Genomic DNA, 12198 nt, shown 5'->3' with positions numbered 1-12198 from the left:
CATATGCGCTCGAGAGCAGAAATGCCTTGTCCAGAAACTTTTTGTTTGTTACCTGCTTTTTTTTTTTTTTTGAGGAAATTTTGTTTTTTACCTGCTGGCAGAAACCTTCAAGTAGGGGAGTATCGGGCCTGCCCAAACCTCCCACCCCCTGTGCGGTGCCCAAGATAGAACCTGCTCTAAGCGGTCAATAGGATTCGCCGTCCTTACGGGCACTGCACTACCAGCGTCTATATCTTCGCTGCTATTGGACCGGTTCGACTGTTCAAGCTGGCTAATCGATGGGCCTTCGGCCCAGCATGTGCACAAATTACAGCCCATAGCTATCACGGGCCAGATCCGAATACTAAGCTCCGCCTTGACCGGGCCTACGTCATTCTTCTCCCCCTTCCTCTCCATTCCCGTCGAGTCCGTCCCCGTCCATCCGCCGAGCGACGCCGCGACTCCTTCCTCGCCTCCGATCTCCAGCCCCCGAGATGGCCGAGGTGAGAGAACCCTCCAGAATCTCCCTCTCCCGATCCAATCTTCCGTAGGTCCCGTTCCGGACCGGACCGTATGTTGCGTTCGTTGGTTCGTCGATCGCGCCGCGGTCAGAGTTGGTTCGCCGTCGCGTGGATCTGATCCACGGGGCGTCTATCCGCGCGTGATTTCGGTTGCGATGCCTGGCTTAATCTTGATCCCTAGGTTACTCTGTTTCGTATCGTTGTGGTAGATTGGTAGGTTTTTTTGTTCCAGTTCTTGTCGTGAGATTGGGGTCTTCTGTATTGGGAATTTTACATGTTTTTCTCTATTTTTTGTGGTTGATCGTACTAAATCAGAAGAGGGATTGCACGGTGAATTATTATGACATTTTTGTAACTGTAAGGCGAATTATTAAGAGGGAATGCAGGGTGAATTATCATGGCATTTTAGTAACTGTATATACAGCGAATTGTTAAGACTGGCTGGTTCTACAATGTGGTACTTGTGCGTCATCAGTGTTCATATAGGGACGGGAGACCCAGAAGCACCTGCGTTGGTGGCGTTTCAGCTGTATTTTAAATGTAGTAGGCTAGTAGCATTGTGCTATATGTGATGGCCATTGGGTGCTTTTGGTTTTGGGGTATCTACGGTACACAGATAGTGGTGTTTACAAAAACAATTCCACCACCGTGCCCACACCGGATCCGTATGTACCATGTGACTTATGCACACGAGCATCAGACTGTGAACTGCAAGATTTATGTCCTCAAAATTTATCATTGTTTTTTTCTCCAGAGAACTTCTCAGTCATGGTTACTGTTTGTTGGGAAGTTTCCTCAAACACCTTTTTCAAAGTTACTTATATTTTGAACCTTGTAACTATCTCCCAAAATTTTGTCTCATTGCGGTTAGCTTTATTTCTGTTCTCTTTACGCTGCCCTGACCTTGCCGTTTCATATTTTGCTTATGTACCAGATTGAGATTAAGACAGCACCAGCTGACTTCCGCTTTCCTACCACAAACCAGTCCAGGCACTGTTTTACTCGCTATGTTGAGTTCCACAGGTACATACTATACTTGCAGCAAGTGTACACTATACTTGCGCAAATTATGTTTTACAATATTTGAAATTTCATGAAACCAGGTGCGTCAGTGCCAAAGGGGATGACACTTCTGAATGTGAGAAATTTGCCAAGTACTACCGATCTCTTTGCCCAGCTGAATGGGTAAGTGACTTTGCTTCATGTGGCTATACTGTACTAGTGTTTTACTGACATCATTATCATTACTTTCAACTGCAAAAGAATTATATTTTGAACTATGATTTTAAACAGTGTGATCTCAGTTTTCAGTAGATTTTCAGAAATTATATGTAAGCAATATATTATATGAATTACTGCATCTAAACCCAGAAAATTGCTCTGGATTTACGAATCCATGTGAATGAAATTAACTGATTCTGTCAATATCTGTGTATGACTCAGTTAGGATAGGAAGTAGCATTCAAGTTTCTCTTTATTTCACAAGTCATTTGGATACTTTACAAATAATAATATCCTCCTCTTGAGCAGCAATTAGCAGACTGCAGCTGTGGTTGCAATGAAAAAAAACCTGTTAACGTAGAATCCTTAGGATTTGGCAACTTTAAACCTGACCTGATGACATGAATATAGTTTTTAAATCTTAAAAATATATAAAAAAGGCACATGAAAGCATGCTTCTATTTGGAAAACTAACAATGACTGGATTTATCATACAGCTACACTGATGATACACCTTGTTATATTGAAGGGTATATTGCTATGTGTCTGGGTAATTATTTTATTCTCAACCGACCGTTTCATATAGTATTGGTTTTGAGGGTTCAAAGTCAATATTAAGTTTTACACATAGTGCTGCGCTGCTCATATATGCTTCTATCATTCAATGATTAGTTAACATGCTGGACCATATCACCTCTCTTTGGATCCTTGCAAATTCATGGAACCTCTATTTTTATTCGAAGCATTATTACCTTGTTTTCTTCAGTATGATCAGCGTTTTCCGTCTCGCTGAATCAGGTTGACAAGTGGAATGAGCAGAGGGAGAATGGGACATTTCCAGGGCCTCTCTAAATCTTCTGTTTGAGAGTCTCCTCAGACCAGTCTACCGCTTTCATCAGTGCTACTGCGCTATCTTCTGATTGGAATTTATGCTTCTGTCTTGTACTAGAGCAATTGCTGCAGAACAGCAAGTGTTGGTTTTCTTTATGCTGCAGTAATAATTGAGCATGCTTATTTGTTACTCAGACATGCGTTTGCACTTGTTTAATCCAAGTATATTTTGAAATGAGGTGTCATCGATCATTGCCTTAATATATATGTCTGTCCTGGGTTGGCTAAATCAGCAATTTAGGAACTACTTCCATTTCACGTCCAGGTTGTCCATTTATATCAATATGCAGTGAGTAACCGTAAGATGGATATTGCCATGGGTTGCATTTTGTCTGATCAAGATAGGACTTGTTTTTCTGGGCCATGTTTTAAACTGGTTCATGTGATGAGTAGTTGACGCTAGACTGGGAAGTAGGCTTTTTTTAGACAAGGGAAGTAGGCATGTTTGCTAGTTAATTTGAATTCTTACCTCGGAATGGGCGGGTCCTCGTGGCCATAGAATTGTTGGTGAACAACTTCATTGCAGCGTCCAGTGGGACGGTACAGAACATATTAAGAATGCTGCTGCTCCTACAGTACGCATGCAAAATATGCCCAAACTAAGGCGAAGACTGTTCTGACTTTTACCTGGACGCCTGCTTGGTGTTAGGCACTGGTCTGATTAACCTCTGCACCCTTGCATTCTCACAAGCTGGAACTGGACAATACAATATAACGCTTACATCTTGCTTGAGACAACGAAGAAAATAACAAACAACAACAGAACAGAAAGACGAACAATACAGCCCAACACCAAGTCACGAACTAGATGACTGAAGCGGCGACGGAGGATGCAGCCTAAACTCTATAGTTCGGCAAAGATAGCAGCATCACACACACAAAATCTACTACTACTTCTAGTACTAGCTAGTTGTTCAAGTTGCAAAAGCTCAAGAGGGATAGGCGGGAGGACGGGATACGAGATTGTTGGTAGAGTCAAGCACGATGCAGGCAAGCAGGAGGAGAGCGTCTGGCAGGGTAAAGCCTTGCAAGGTCAAGAACTCGCTCTTCCTGGACCTTTGCAGAGACTCCCCGAGAGAGATGCATGTGGTGGGAGAGTAAGATGGCTAGACTGGAGATATAGCTGACGGAAAGAAGAAGGAAGGAGTGTCGTGGAAGGGGACAGAGGAAGATTGCTGGGGTTGAAGCTCAGGGAGGATAGAGCCGGTCGTCGATCATCGCGACGGCGGTGCGCGGCAGCTCCGGATCCTCGACATCGTCCCCTTGTCCAACAGGCCGTGATGTAGCCTGATCACGGGGGCGAGCACGAGCTGGCGACAGGCTAGGACTAGGAAGAGGCCTGGGCTGGCATGGAGCTCAGAGCAGTGGAGGTTCTCTCGGGTGGTCACCATGGCGAGGCTCCCAAAAGGAAGAGCGGCGGTTCTTTGCATGGTGACTATTGTAGTAGACTAGTAGGTAATGGTGAGCTTGCTGGGAAGGAGGATGCTGGCTAGCTGGGGAAGGAGCCCCTTATGTAGCCGAACGAACTCAAGCTAGGGCAGGATAGATAGACAGGGTCGCGGAGAGAGTGAAGATGGAGAGGGTACACGGTCGACATAAATGGCCGGCCGGAGAGTGAAAAATGGTTGTCCGATCGAGTGCGGAGGAGGCCGATCGGTGCCCGAAACTATGAAACACGCCTTTATGGACGCTGCAGCGGAGAGGTTAATTTGCTGCGTCGCCTGCATGCGCATGTATGTATGTTTGGAAATCAATACGTGCAGTGCAGCCATGGATCAGACCACCAGAGCTCAGAAAACCAGAGCGCCCGGCGCTCACCATCATATGCATACGATGGGCATCGGATCTCTTTCCTCCATGCTCACGCCAGGCGGGTGGACGTGATGATGGGGAAAGATCGGCAGCGCGCAGATTACACCAGCTCGGCCATGGGTAGGGCTGGGCTCCTTCAAGGCTTCAATGCCCCGGCGTGGGATGACCTACATATCCGCAGTCGTCATACCGAGAGCCTCATATATTTGGGAAACCCACATTTACTGGATTTATCATACAGGTATTTACAATGTTACAATGGCACACCTTGGCAGTTATCATGAGGCGTATATTTCTACTATGCCTGCCTGAGTATTTCATGTAGTACTAGCATTTTGAGAGTTCAAATTCGATGTTGAATTTCATATATACTAGCGCACGGTCCCCTGGGGCGGCGGTAGGAGGCACGCCTCCGCGCCGGGGGGATGATCCCGGAACCCGGCGGTTGATGGCGGCGCGGCCATCTCATCACGTCTTCACCGCGGCCTCGCCGGGCGGGCGATGATGGGGGCGGCGGCGCGGCCATGGAACCATGGCGGCGTGGCTCTCTCCTCCGTTCCTCGCCGCGGTCTCACCGGGCAGGCGGTTTGGGGGCGGCGGCGCGGCCCTGGATCCTAGCGGCGCGATCCTCTCCTTCCTTCCTCGCCTCGGCATCGCCGGGCGGGTGGTGATGGGGGCGGATCTCGTGCTGCTCCTCCTCAAGGTCTGGATCACGGCACAAAGGGCGGCGGCCCTGGATGGCGGTGACGGTGTCGACCTGGTGGCAGGTGGCGGGCGTCAGGTGCGATGGAGGTGCTTGGAATCCGGCGATGGTGTCGCCGGTGGAGGGTTGGGTTGGCCATCCCGGGATGGTCGCCGACGTGGGGGTCCGACCTGAATAAAGGCGGCGGTCCTAGGGCCTCTCTTGCGTGAAGAGGAGGACCTACCGGAGGCCTGGACTCGTGATCTGGCCGGAGGGTTGAGTTCCGGAAGGCTCCGCCGGCGAATGTAACAGCGCTTTGCCCGGAGTTTGCTGGATCGGAGGTATTCGGTCGTGCGCACCCATGCGTTTATTCCGACCGTTTGTTTCTGGAGGGAGCGGCGCGAAGCTCTTTTTCTGTGTTGACATCAAGTGACTATGGATCCATGATGAAAGTCGGAAGAAGAGAATTTCTTAAAGGCCGGAGGGGAGGACTAGCTAAGGGAGGTTAAAGTCTCCGCGCTGTTGAGGAGCTTGCTTGGTGTCCCGGCTTCACAGCAGCGGTTTGGAAGTGGGGGCGGCAACACAGGTGAAGCGCAGAGTCCTACCTTTCAGGGTGAAAACCCAAGGTCTGGCCTTAACTGGTTGTGCTTGGCAGTGACCTTGGTGGAGGCATTGTTTTGAGAGCGGGGGCTATCTTCAGGGTGAAAACCTAAGATCTTTGATCGGGCGACGACGGTGTTTGAGCACTGATCCCTTCTTGAAGGCGTCGTTTTTTGGAGAGTCTGCAATTCAGGTGTTGTCATGGTGGTGGATGTATTGCTGTTGTTAGGCCCGAGATACTGTAGCGTGACTTTTGTTTCTTAGTTTTCTTTTCCTTTTTTTTGGCTGTGTGCATCCGTAGTGCCATTAGGGTGGTGCGTTGTTGCAGAGGCTGGGTGTAATTAGTATCTTCTTGATATTAATATATTCCCTTTATCGAAAAAATCTATGCCTCTGTCCTTCAGTGATCTGTTAGCGTGCTGCACCATATGACCTCTGTTTGATTCAAAAACATCTACTGTGGAAATTGGTGGAACATTATCTGTTCAACAGGCCAATATTACCTTGCTTTCTTCAGTTTCATCAGCGTTTTTCTGTCTCACGAAACCAGTCTGACAATCGGAATGAGCAGGGACTCTACACCTTCGTTCCGTGCTACTGCGCTATCTTCTGCTTGGAATTTATGCTTCTGTCTTGTACTTGAGCAATCGCTGCGGAACAGCAAGTGTTGGATTTTCTTTATGCTGTGCCAATAATTGAGCATGATTAATACTATTATTCAGACATGCCTTTTCACTTGTTTTAATCGAAGTTTATCCTGAAATGAGGTGTCATTGATAAGTAAGCCTACGCTGGGACTTCCGTTTGCTAACCAAGCAATCTAAAGATGGGAATAAGTACTCTGAATGTGCAGCTAGTAAGATCGATTTTCCCGGGAAGGTATTGTCTTGCACGGGATGTGATCAAGTCAGGACTTGGTTTTCTGTTTACAAAGCAAACTTCGTCATATTGTACAGTGCATGGTTTGATGTTAGACTGGGAAGTAGGCATGTTTGCTAGTTAATTAATGTGAGTTCTGACCTCTGAATGGCCTTGAGGCTGGTATTGTTCTTTCTGCATGGGCGTGTGGGGGCCTTTTTGGCCACAGAAATGTTGGTGAACACTTGATTGCAGCTGCTTACCGTCCGAGGGTACACAGCATATTAAAGAACGCTGCTGCACGCACAGTACGCATGCAAAATATGCCCAGTAAATCAAGACTTGTACTAACTTTTATGCTGCACCCCTGTGGTAATTCGATCACATGCACGGTTCCTTTCTCACAAGGGAAAACTGGAACTGGACAATATAATAGCTCCACGGTGCATTACAACGATTAACATTATGCTTATAACATAATCTTGCCTAGCTTATCTTGCTGAGAAAATGGACTAAGGTAGACAACAAACAGCAACCACCCGGAAGAAGGGCGATACAACACTTGGTGACTGAATTCTCTATTCAGAAAAAGAAAGAGAAAGAAGGGGAAAAACTAGACGACTGAAGATGTGACACAGGATGGAATTAACCGAAACTTAAAACTCAAGATAGCAGCGTCACAAAAAGACGCTGCCACTAGCTAGCTAGCTGCTGAAGTTACAAAAGCTCAAGAGGGATAGACGGGAGGAGGGGAGATGAGATGGTTGGTAGGGGTGAGTGCGCCGGGATATCTTCGTAGAAGAGTGTTTGGCAGGGCAAAGTCTTGCAAGGTCAAGAACAAGCTGCTCCTGGACCCTCGCACGAACATTGCTTGTGGGGGCAGAACGAAAGGCTAGACTGGAGACAAAGCTCAAGGGGGATGGACGGCAGACCACGCACGAGGGAGTGACGGTGGAAGAAGATGGCGCTGGGGTGGAGATGAAGCTCAGGGAGGATAGGGCCGGTGTCGATCAGCGAGGTAGCGGCCCGGGGCAGCTCCGGCTCTCCGACGTCGTCACCTTGTCGAACCAGCGGAGAAGAAGCTTGATCATGGAGGAGAGCACCAGACAGCGGCAGGTGCCCAGGGAGAAGCCCTGGGCTGGCACGGAGATGAGAGCAGCGGAGGCTCTCTGTCTCTGGGCTGGGCACCGCCATGGCAAGGTGCGCAGAGGGATGAGCTGTGGTTTGCATGGTGGCTAGGCTACTGAGCTACTAGTGAGCTTGCTGGGAGGAGGGCTAGTTGGAGGGCCTTATGTAGCCGAAGGAGGGAGGATAGGTAGACAGAAGCCGATCGAGCGTGGAGAGAGTGGGGATGGAGACTTGGAGAGGGTACACGGTGGACATAAATGGCCGGAGATGGAGAGTGCAAAATGGCGGTAAGGCGCGGCGCCGGGTGGGTGGTCCGAGCGCGGAGGACGCCGATCAATCGGTGCCCGAAACGATGAAACACGCCTTTATGGATGCTGCAGCGAAGAGGTTAATTTGCTGCGTTGCATGTGCCAACCAATCCACCATGCATTTGAGTTGCTGCGCCTGCGCATGTATGTTTGCCTGTTTGGCCATCAATACGTGCTGTGGAGCCATGGCAATGCATCATCAGAGCTCAGAAAACCAGGGCACCCGGCCCGCGCACACCATCATATGCATACGATCGGCATCGGATCTCTTGGATCTATGCTCACGCCAGGCGAGTTTACGTACGTGATCGAAAAGGAAAGAGCCGTGGCCTCACCTCCGTCCTCGACATGAATTCGTTGGCGCGCAGGGCGCAGATGCACGCGCGCGGATTACACCGGCCACTGGTAGAAAAACACTCATCTATACCGGTTCCAGAGGAGCATTCGTACCGGTTGCTCAACCGGTATAAATTATCCGGCACTAAAGGCCCCCCCCTCCCCCCTTTCGTACCGGTTGCTTACGAACCGGTATAAAAGGGGCCTCCACGTGAGCCACCAGGAGAGCTCAGGGCCAAGGAGCTTTGGTACCGGTTGGTAATACGAACCGGTACCAAAGGTTCCCACCCGCGGCAGGGAATTTGCCAGAATCTCTGCCGCGGCAGAGAATTGAAGTTTTAGGGTTTTGGAGGGGTTTAGGGATATCGCGGTTTGTTTCATATCGCGTCGATGCACCGAAACGCCTTTGGGTTTAGGTAGTACATGAAGATCAAGATGATGCATAGCAAGTTGGTGCATACAATATAACACACATGTAATTGCATAAGATCGCAAATTAAGAAGCACTATGCATGAAGATCGATCTTCATGCATAGTGGTACTCTCCGGCGTACTCTATATATGTCTATTACATGTAGCATAGTGGTACTCTTCGATTCAACTATATATGTAACATGTACATCTTCATTCATAGTGGAACTCTGCGAATGGTGGTATGACGTCCCGAAGGAAGAATCCCGCCAATTCCTCGCCTATTGCTATGAAGTGGTCATCGATTGAGAGCTTGTTCCGCTTTCTTGACAACTATAAAAGAATAAGATACAAATGAATACATGAGCTATGTGTGTGTGTATATATATATTCAAACCACAATGAAACAACTATTACTGAAACTCAGCACAACTTATGATAAGAAAACAAATTTGTGAATACTGTTTTCGTACCTCTTTATTTCTTTCATTATTCATTCTCTCGCTGACAATTCTGTGGATGTACTCGCAAACGTAGAATCCACAGAGATCAGTCCCTTGTGGTTGTTGCGGGCATTTCTTTACAAGAATATAATTCAATCAAACAATAGTCAAGTATGATAATTAAAGGTGTGTGGACCTAGGTAGTACTACTTACTTTCGCCTTCCATCGCAACTTCGGTGGCCATTCATGGGACTTATCTTCCTTGATGAAAGTTTCCCACACGCTGCCCGACAAAAGAAAATGCATAAAAGAGTTATCAATTAGTTCATAGCAGGAAATTAACGAAACAAACCGATAAGAATTAAAATTACCTTTTGAGCATTAAATAACAAGACAAGTATAGTTCCGATTTTTTGCTTAGTGAGTCAAAGACTTCAACTTCTCCAATTTGCATATTGATGACGAGGAGAATAAAGTGAAACCTACGCACGTTTAAATATGTAGTGTCATATATATAAGTCATTAGTTAAAATTTTGACATACGGTGAGCAAAATATAATGTGTTATAAGACAGTAAGACTCACTCGAAGTTGTAAGGCCAAATTATTAGCCTTTTGTCATGTTGTCGCTTCAAAAACCTTAGCAAAATCTCCGGTGTATCCTTGTTATAGACGGGATCTTCTATGGTTTTAACATGCATTGTGTGCGGGTCAATGAACCCAATGTCCGTGATTTCGTCCCTTTTGCATTCGAGCATCTTCGATCTGCATAATATAGCGCACAAAGGATTATAATATGCAGACAATGAACGAGCTGAGCTAAAGACTTCTCAAATTAAATAAATCAATTACAGACAATAGGAACTAATGATAGATTTGTCGAGAGCCCGGAGATTGTATAACTGGAAAAGCTCGTTGAAGTCAACGTTCACACAGTATTCCTGGAAGTAGTGCTCTTCACTAACTCGCACCATGATAGTCTCGATCCCTTCCTTTGAGGCATTAAGGTACCACGAATGCAAGTTACGCATACATGTTGGTAGCTTCTGAGATTCTGGACCAAATCTTTCCCTTGAACAAATTGATATGCTCGTTCGGCGAAGGCGTAATCGGTTGTGTCTTGTCGAGAACTTTCAACGGGCTTCCCGTAAAACACCTTGAGAGGGGCAACCGATTGAACGGGTTGTTGTCCAGAGCTGGTAGACTTGGTGTATCCCTTTTATCTCCACGATACCCGATTGAACGGGTTTTGTCGCCTCGATCATCTTGTCATACGACCTTTCAATAGAACGCCTATAGTCGGATGGCGGCGATGGTACGGGGTCATATAGATTCTCAACGGTACGCACAACTTTCACCGGATCTAGTGTCTTCTCGAAAGGTATCTACGGCACTTTCGGTGCAAAAAAATTTTTCACCTCGGCACTGAACGGCTTCTGGTTTTCCTCGGGAGTTTTTCCCAAGGTAACTTCTCAATGGGCGGCAGTGCTTTCTCCTTTCTAGCTTTCTTCCTAGGCGGCGTACCGTTCCGCTTAACGGACGCGGTCTTACGCGGAGGATCTCGAGGTGGTGGACTCACACTGGGGTCCCTCTCAGGTAGGTGTGGACTTTGCTGGTCACGAGGACTGCCACCAGGACTGCCACCAGGAGGAGTCGATGGCATTTGCTGCTCATGTGTAGGAGTCGGTGGCCTTTGCAAAAGGACGACGTACTTCTTCGGCCATAGAGGCGAAACCGTGCTTGACATCGGCCGGTGTGCTCTCATCTTCACCTCTAGGAATATCAAGCTCCACTTGTTTCAAAACCCGGAACAACTTCATCCACCCCGACACGAACACAGCCAGGTGGAATGGGCATATGATGGTGCATTGCTCCATCTTCACTTGGGTACACATAGCCGACCACCACCTTAACGGACACGGTCCTGAATAACATATGTAGCGCGCAATCTGTCTTCTCTGTGACATAATCCACAGGGTAGCTTCCTCCACATCCGTCAAGATGCGAGGAACTGACACTGCTTCTTCGCTGAGATGGGGCAGCATCGCCATGTGGATCCTGTAGAAACAACGGCTGATCAGGTGCCCTCTGATTTCTCTCAAGAGCCTCCACCCTAGTTAACAATTCCGTTACAATGTCCGCCTCCTTCTTCTTCTTTCGCGAACGGCTTCTATAAGTGTCAGCGCTGTCCGGCCACGCTTCCTTCATGGTGAGACCTGGGCGAGCTCGTACCCGTCCAACGTGTTCAGGGTTCCCCAGAGCGAGTGTCAGCTCGTCATTCTCTCGATCGGGAATGTACTCTCCCTTTCTAACCTTTTCAATTGCATCTACAAGCTTCGGTACAATTGACTCAATTTTTTCCTTCCATTTTCCCTTCGCAACGATCAGCCACTGTCTTTGGGTCCAACCCGCCCCATGAGCGAACAACCAGAACTTGGACCGTTCGGGCCGGTCCCATGTCACGTGGAGTGATTCCATCATTCATCGGTTTATTCTTAAACGTTGTCCACTTCGGAATGGCACTCTTGTAGCCACCGACCCCAAATGATGCGGAAGTTTCTTCTTTGAAGCATTTTCGGTATTTTTCTTCGATCGGGACACAAAAGTAGACGATTGCTTATACTCCTTAAATTCGGGCCAGTGATCTTTTATCTTCACTAGATTATCATCGAATACTGGATCTTCATTCTTATATTTGTCCCATAAATTTTTCTTCCAGGTCTGGAATTGTTTGGCCATCTTCTTCAATGTCCATTCCTTGACTTTTTTCTTCTGGCCTTCCGTCATGTCTTTCGGTAGGCTGAACTTTGTCAGTAGCGTGTCCCAAAGAAAAATTTTCATCGTCTCGTTGACATAACTAGCACCACTCTCCGCGTTCTTCAGCTTATGCCACTCTTGAATGCTGATCGGTACATGGTCCCTAACAATAACTCCGGCTTGACTTGTAAATTTGCGGCAAAACTCTTTGGGATGCTCTGGTTCACCATTAGCCTTGAATGCCGTGAGGG

At 47.7% G+C, this 12198-nt stretch overlaps 1 protein-coding gene across 1 annotated transcript; it reads left to right on the top strand.

Annotated features, from left to right (window-relative positions):
- The first annotated feature begins 367 nt into the window (after positions 1 to 367).
- Positions 368 to 2787, top strand: LOC124675471 (cytochrome c oxidase subunit 6b-3). The gene is made up of 4 exons (XM_047211547.1): positions 368 to 482; positions 1435 to 1523; positions 1604 to 1685; positions 2520 to 2787. Exons 1-4 carry the CDS (start codon positions 474 to 476, stop codon positions 2571 to 2573), a joined length of 234 nt encoding a protein of 77 aa, XP_047067503.1. The 5' UTR covers positions 368 to 473; the 3' UTR covers positions 2574 to 2787.
- The last annotated feature ends 9411 nt before the right edge of the window (positions 2788 to 12198 follow it).

This window comes from Lolium rigidum, chromosome 7 (assembly GCF_022539505.1).
Source record: "Lolium rigidum isolate FL_2022 chromosome 7, APGP_CSIRO_Lrig_0.1, whole genome shotgun sequence".
NCBI lineage: Eukaryota > Viridiplantae > Streptophyta > Magnoliopsida > Poales > Poaceae > Lolium > Lolium rigidum.
Note: the sequence above shows the minus strand (reverse complement) of the source record. Positions and strands in the feature narration are given on the sequence as shown.

Coding starts and splice junctions, on each gene's coding strand:
- LOC124675471 (XM_047211547.1), top strand. Junction 1,524..1,603: donor CGCTATGTTGAGTTCCACAG/GTACATACTATA, acceptor TCATGAAACCAG/GTGCGTCAGTGCCAAAGGGG. Junction 1,686..2,519: donor CTCTTTGCCCAGCTGAATGG/GTAAGTGACTTT, acceptor TCGCTGAATCAG/GTTGACAAGTGGAATGAGCA.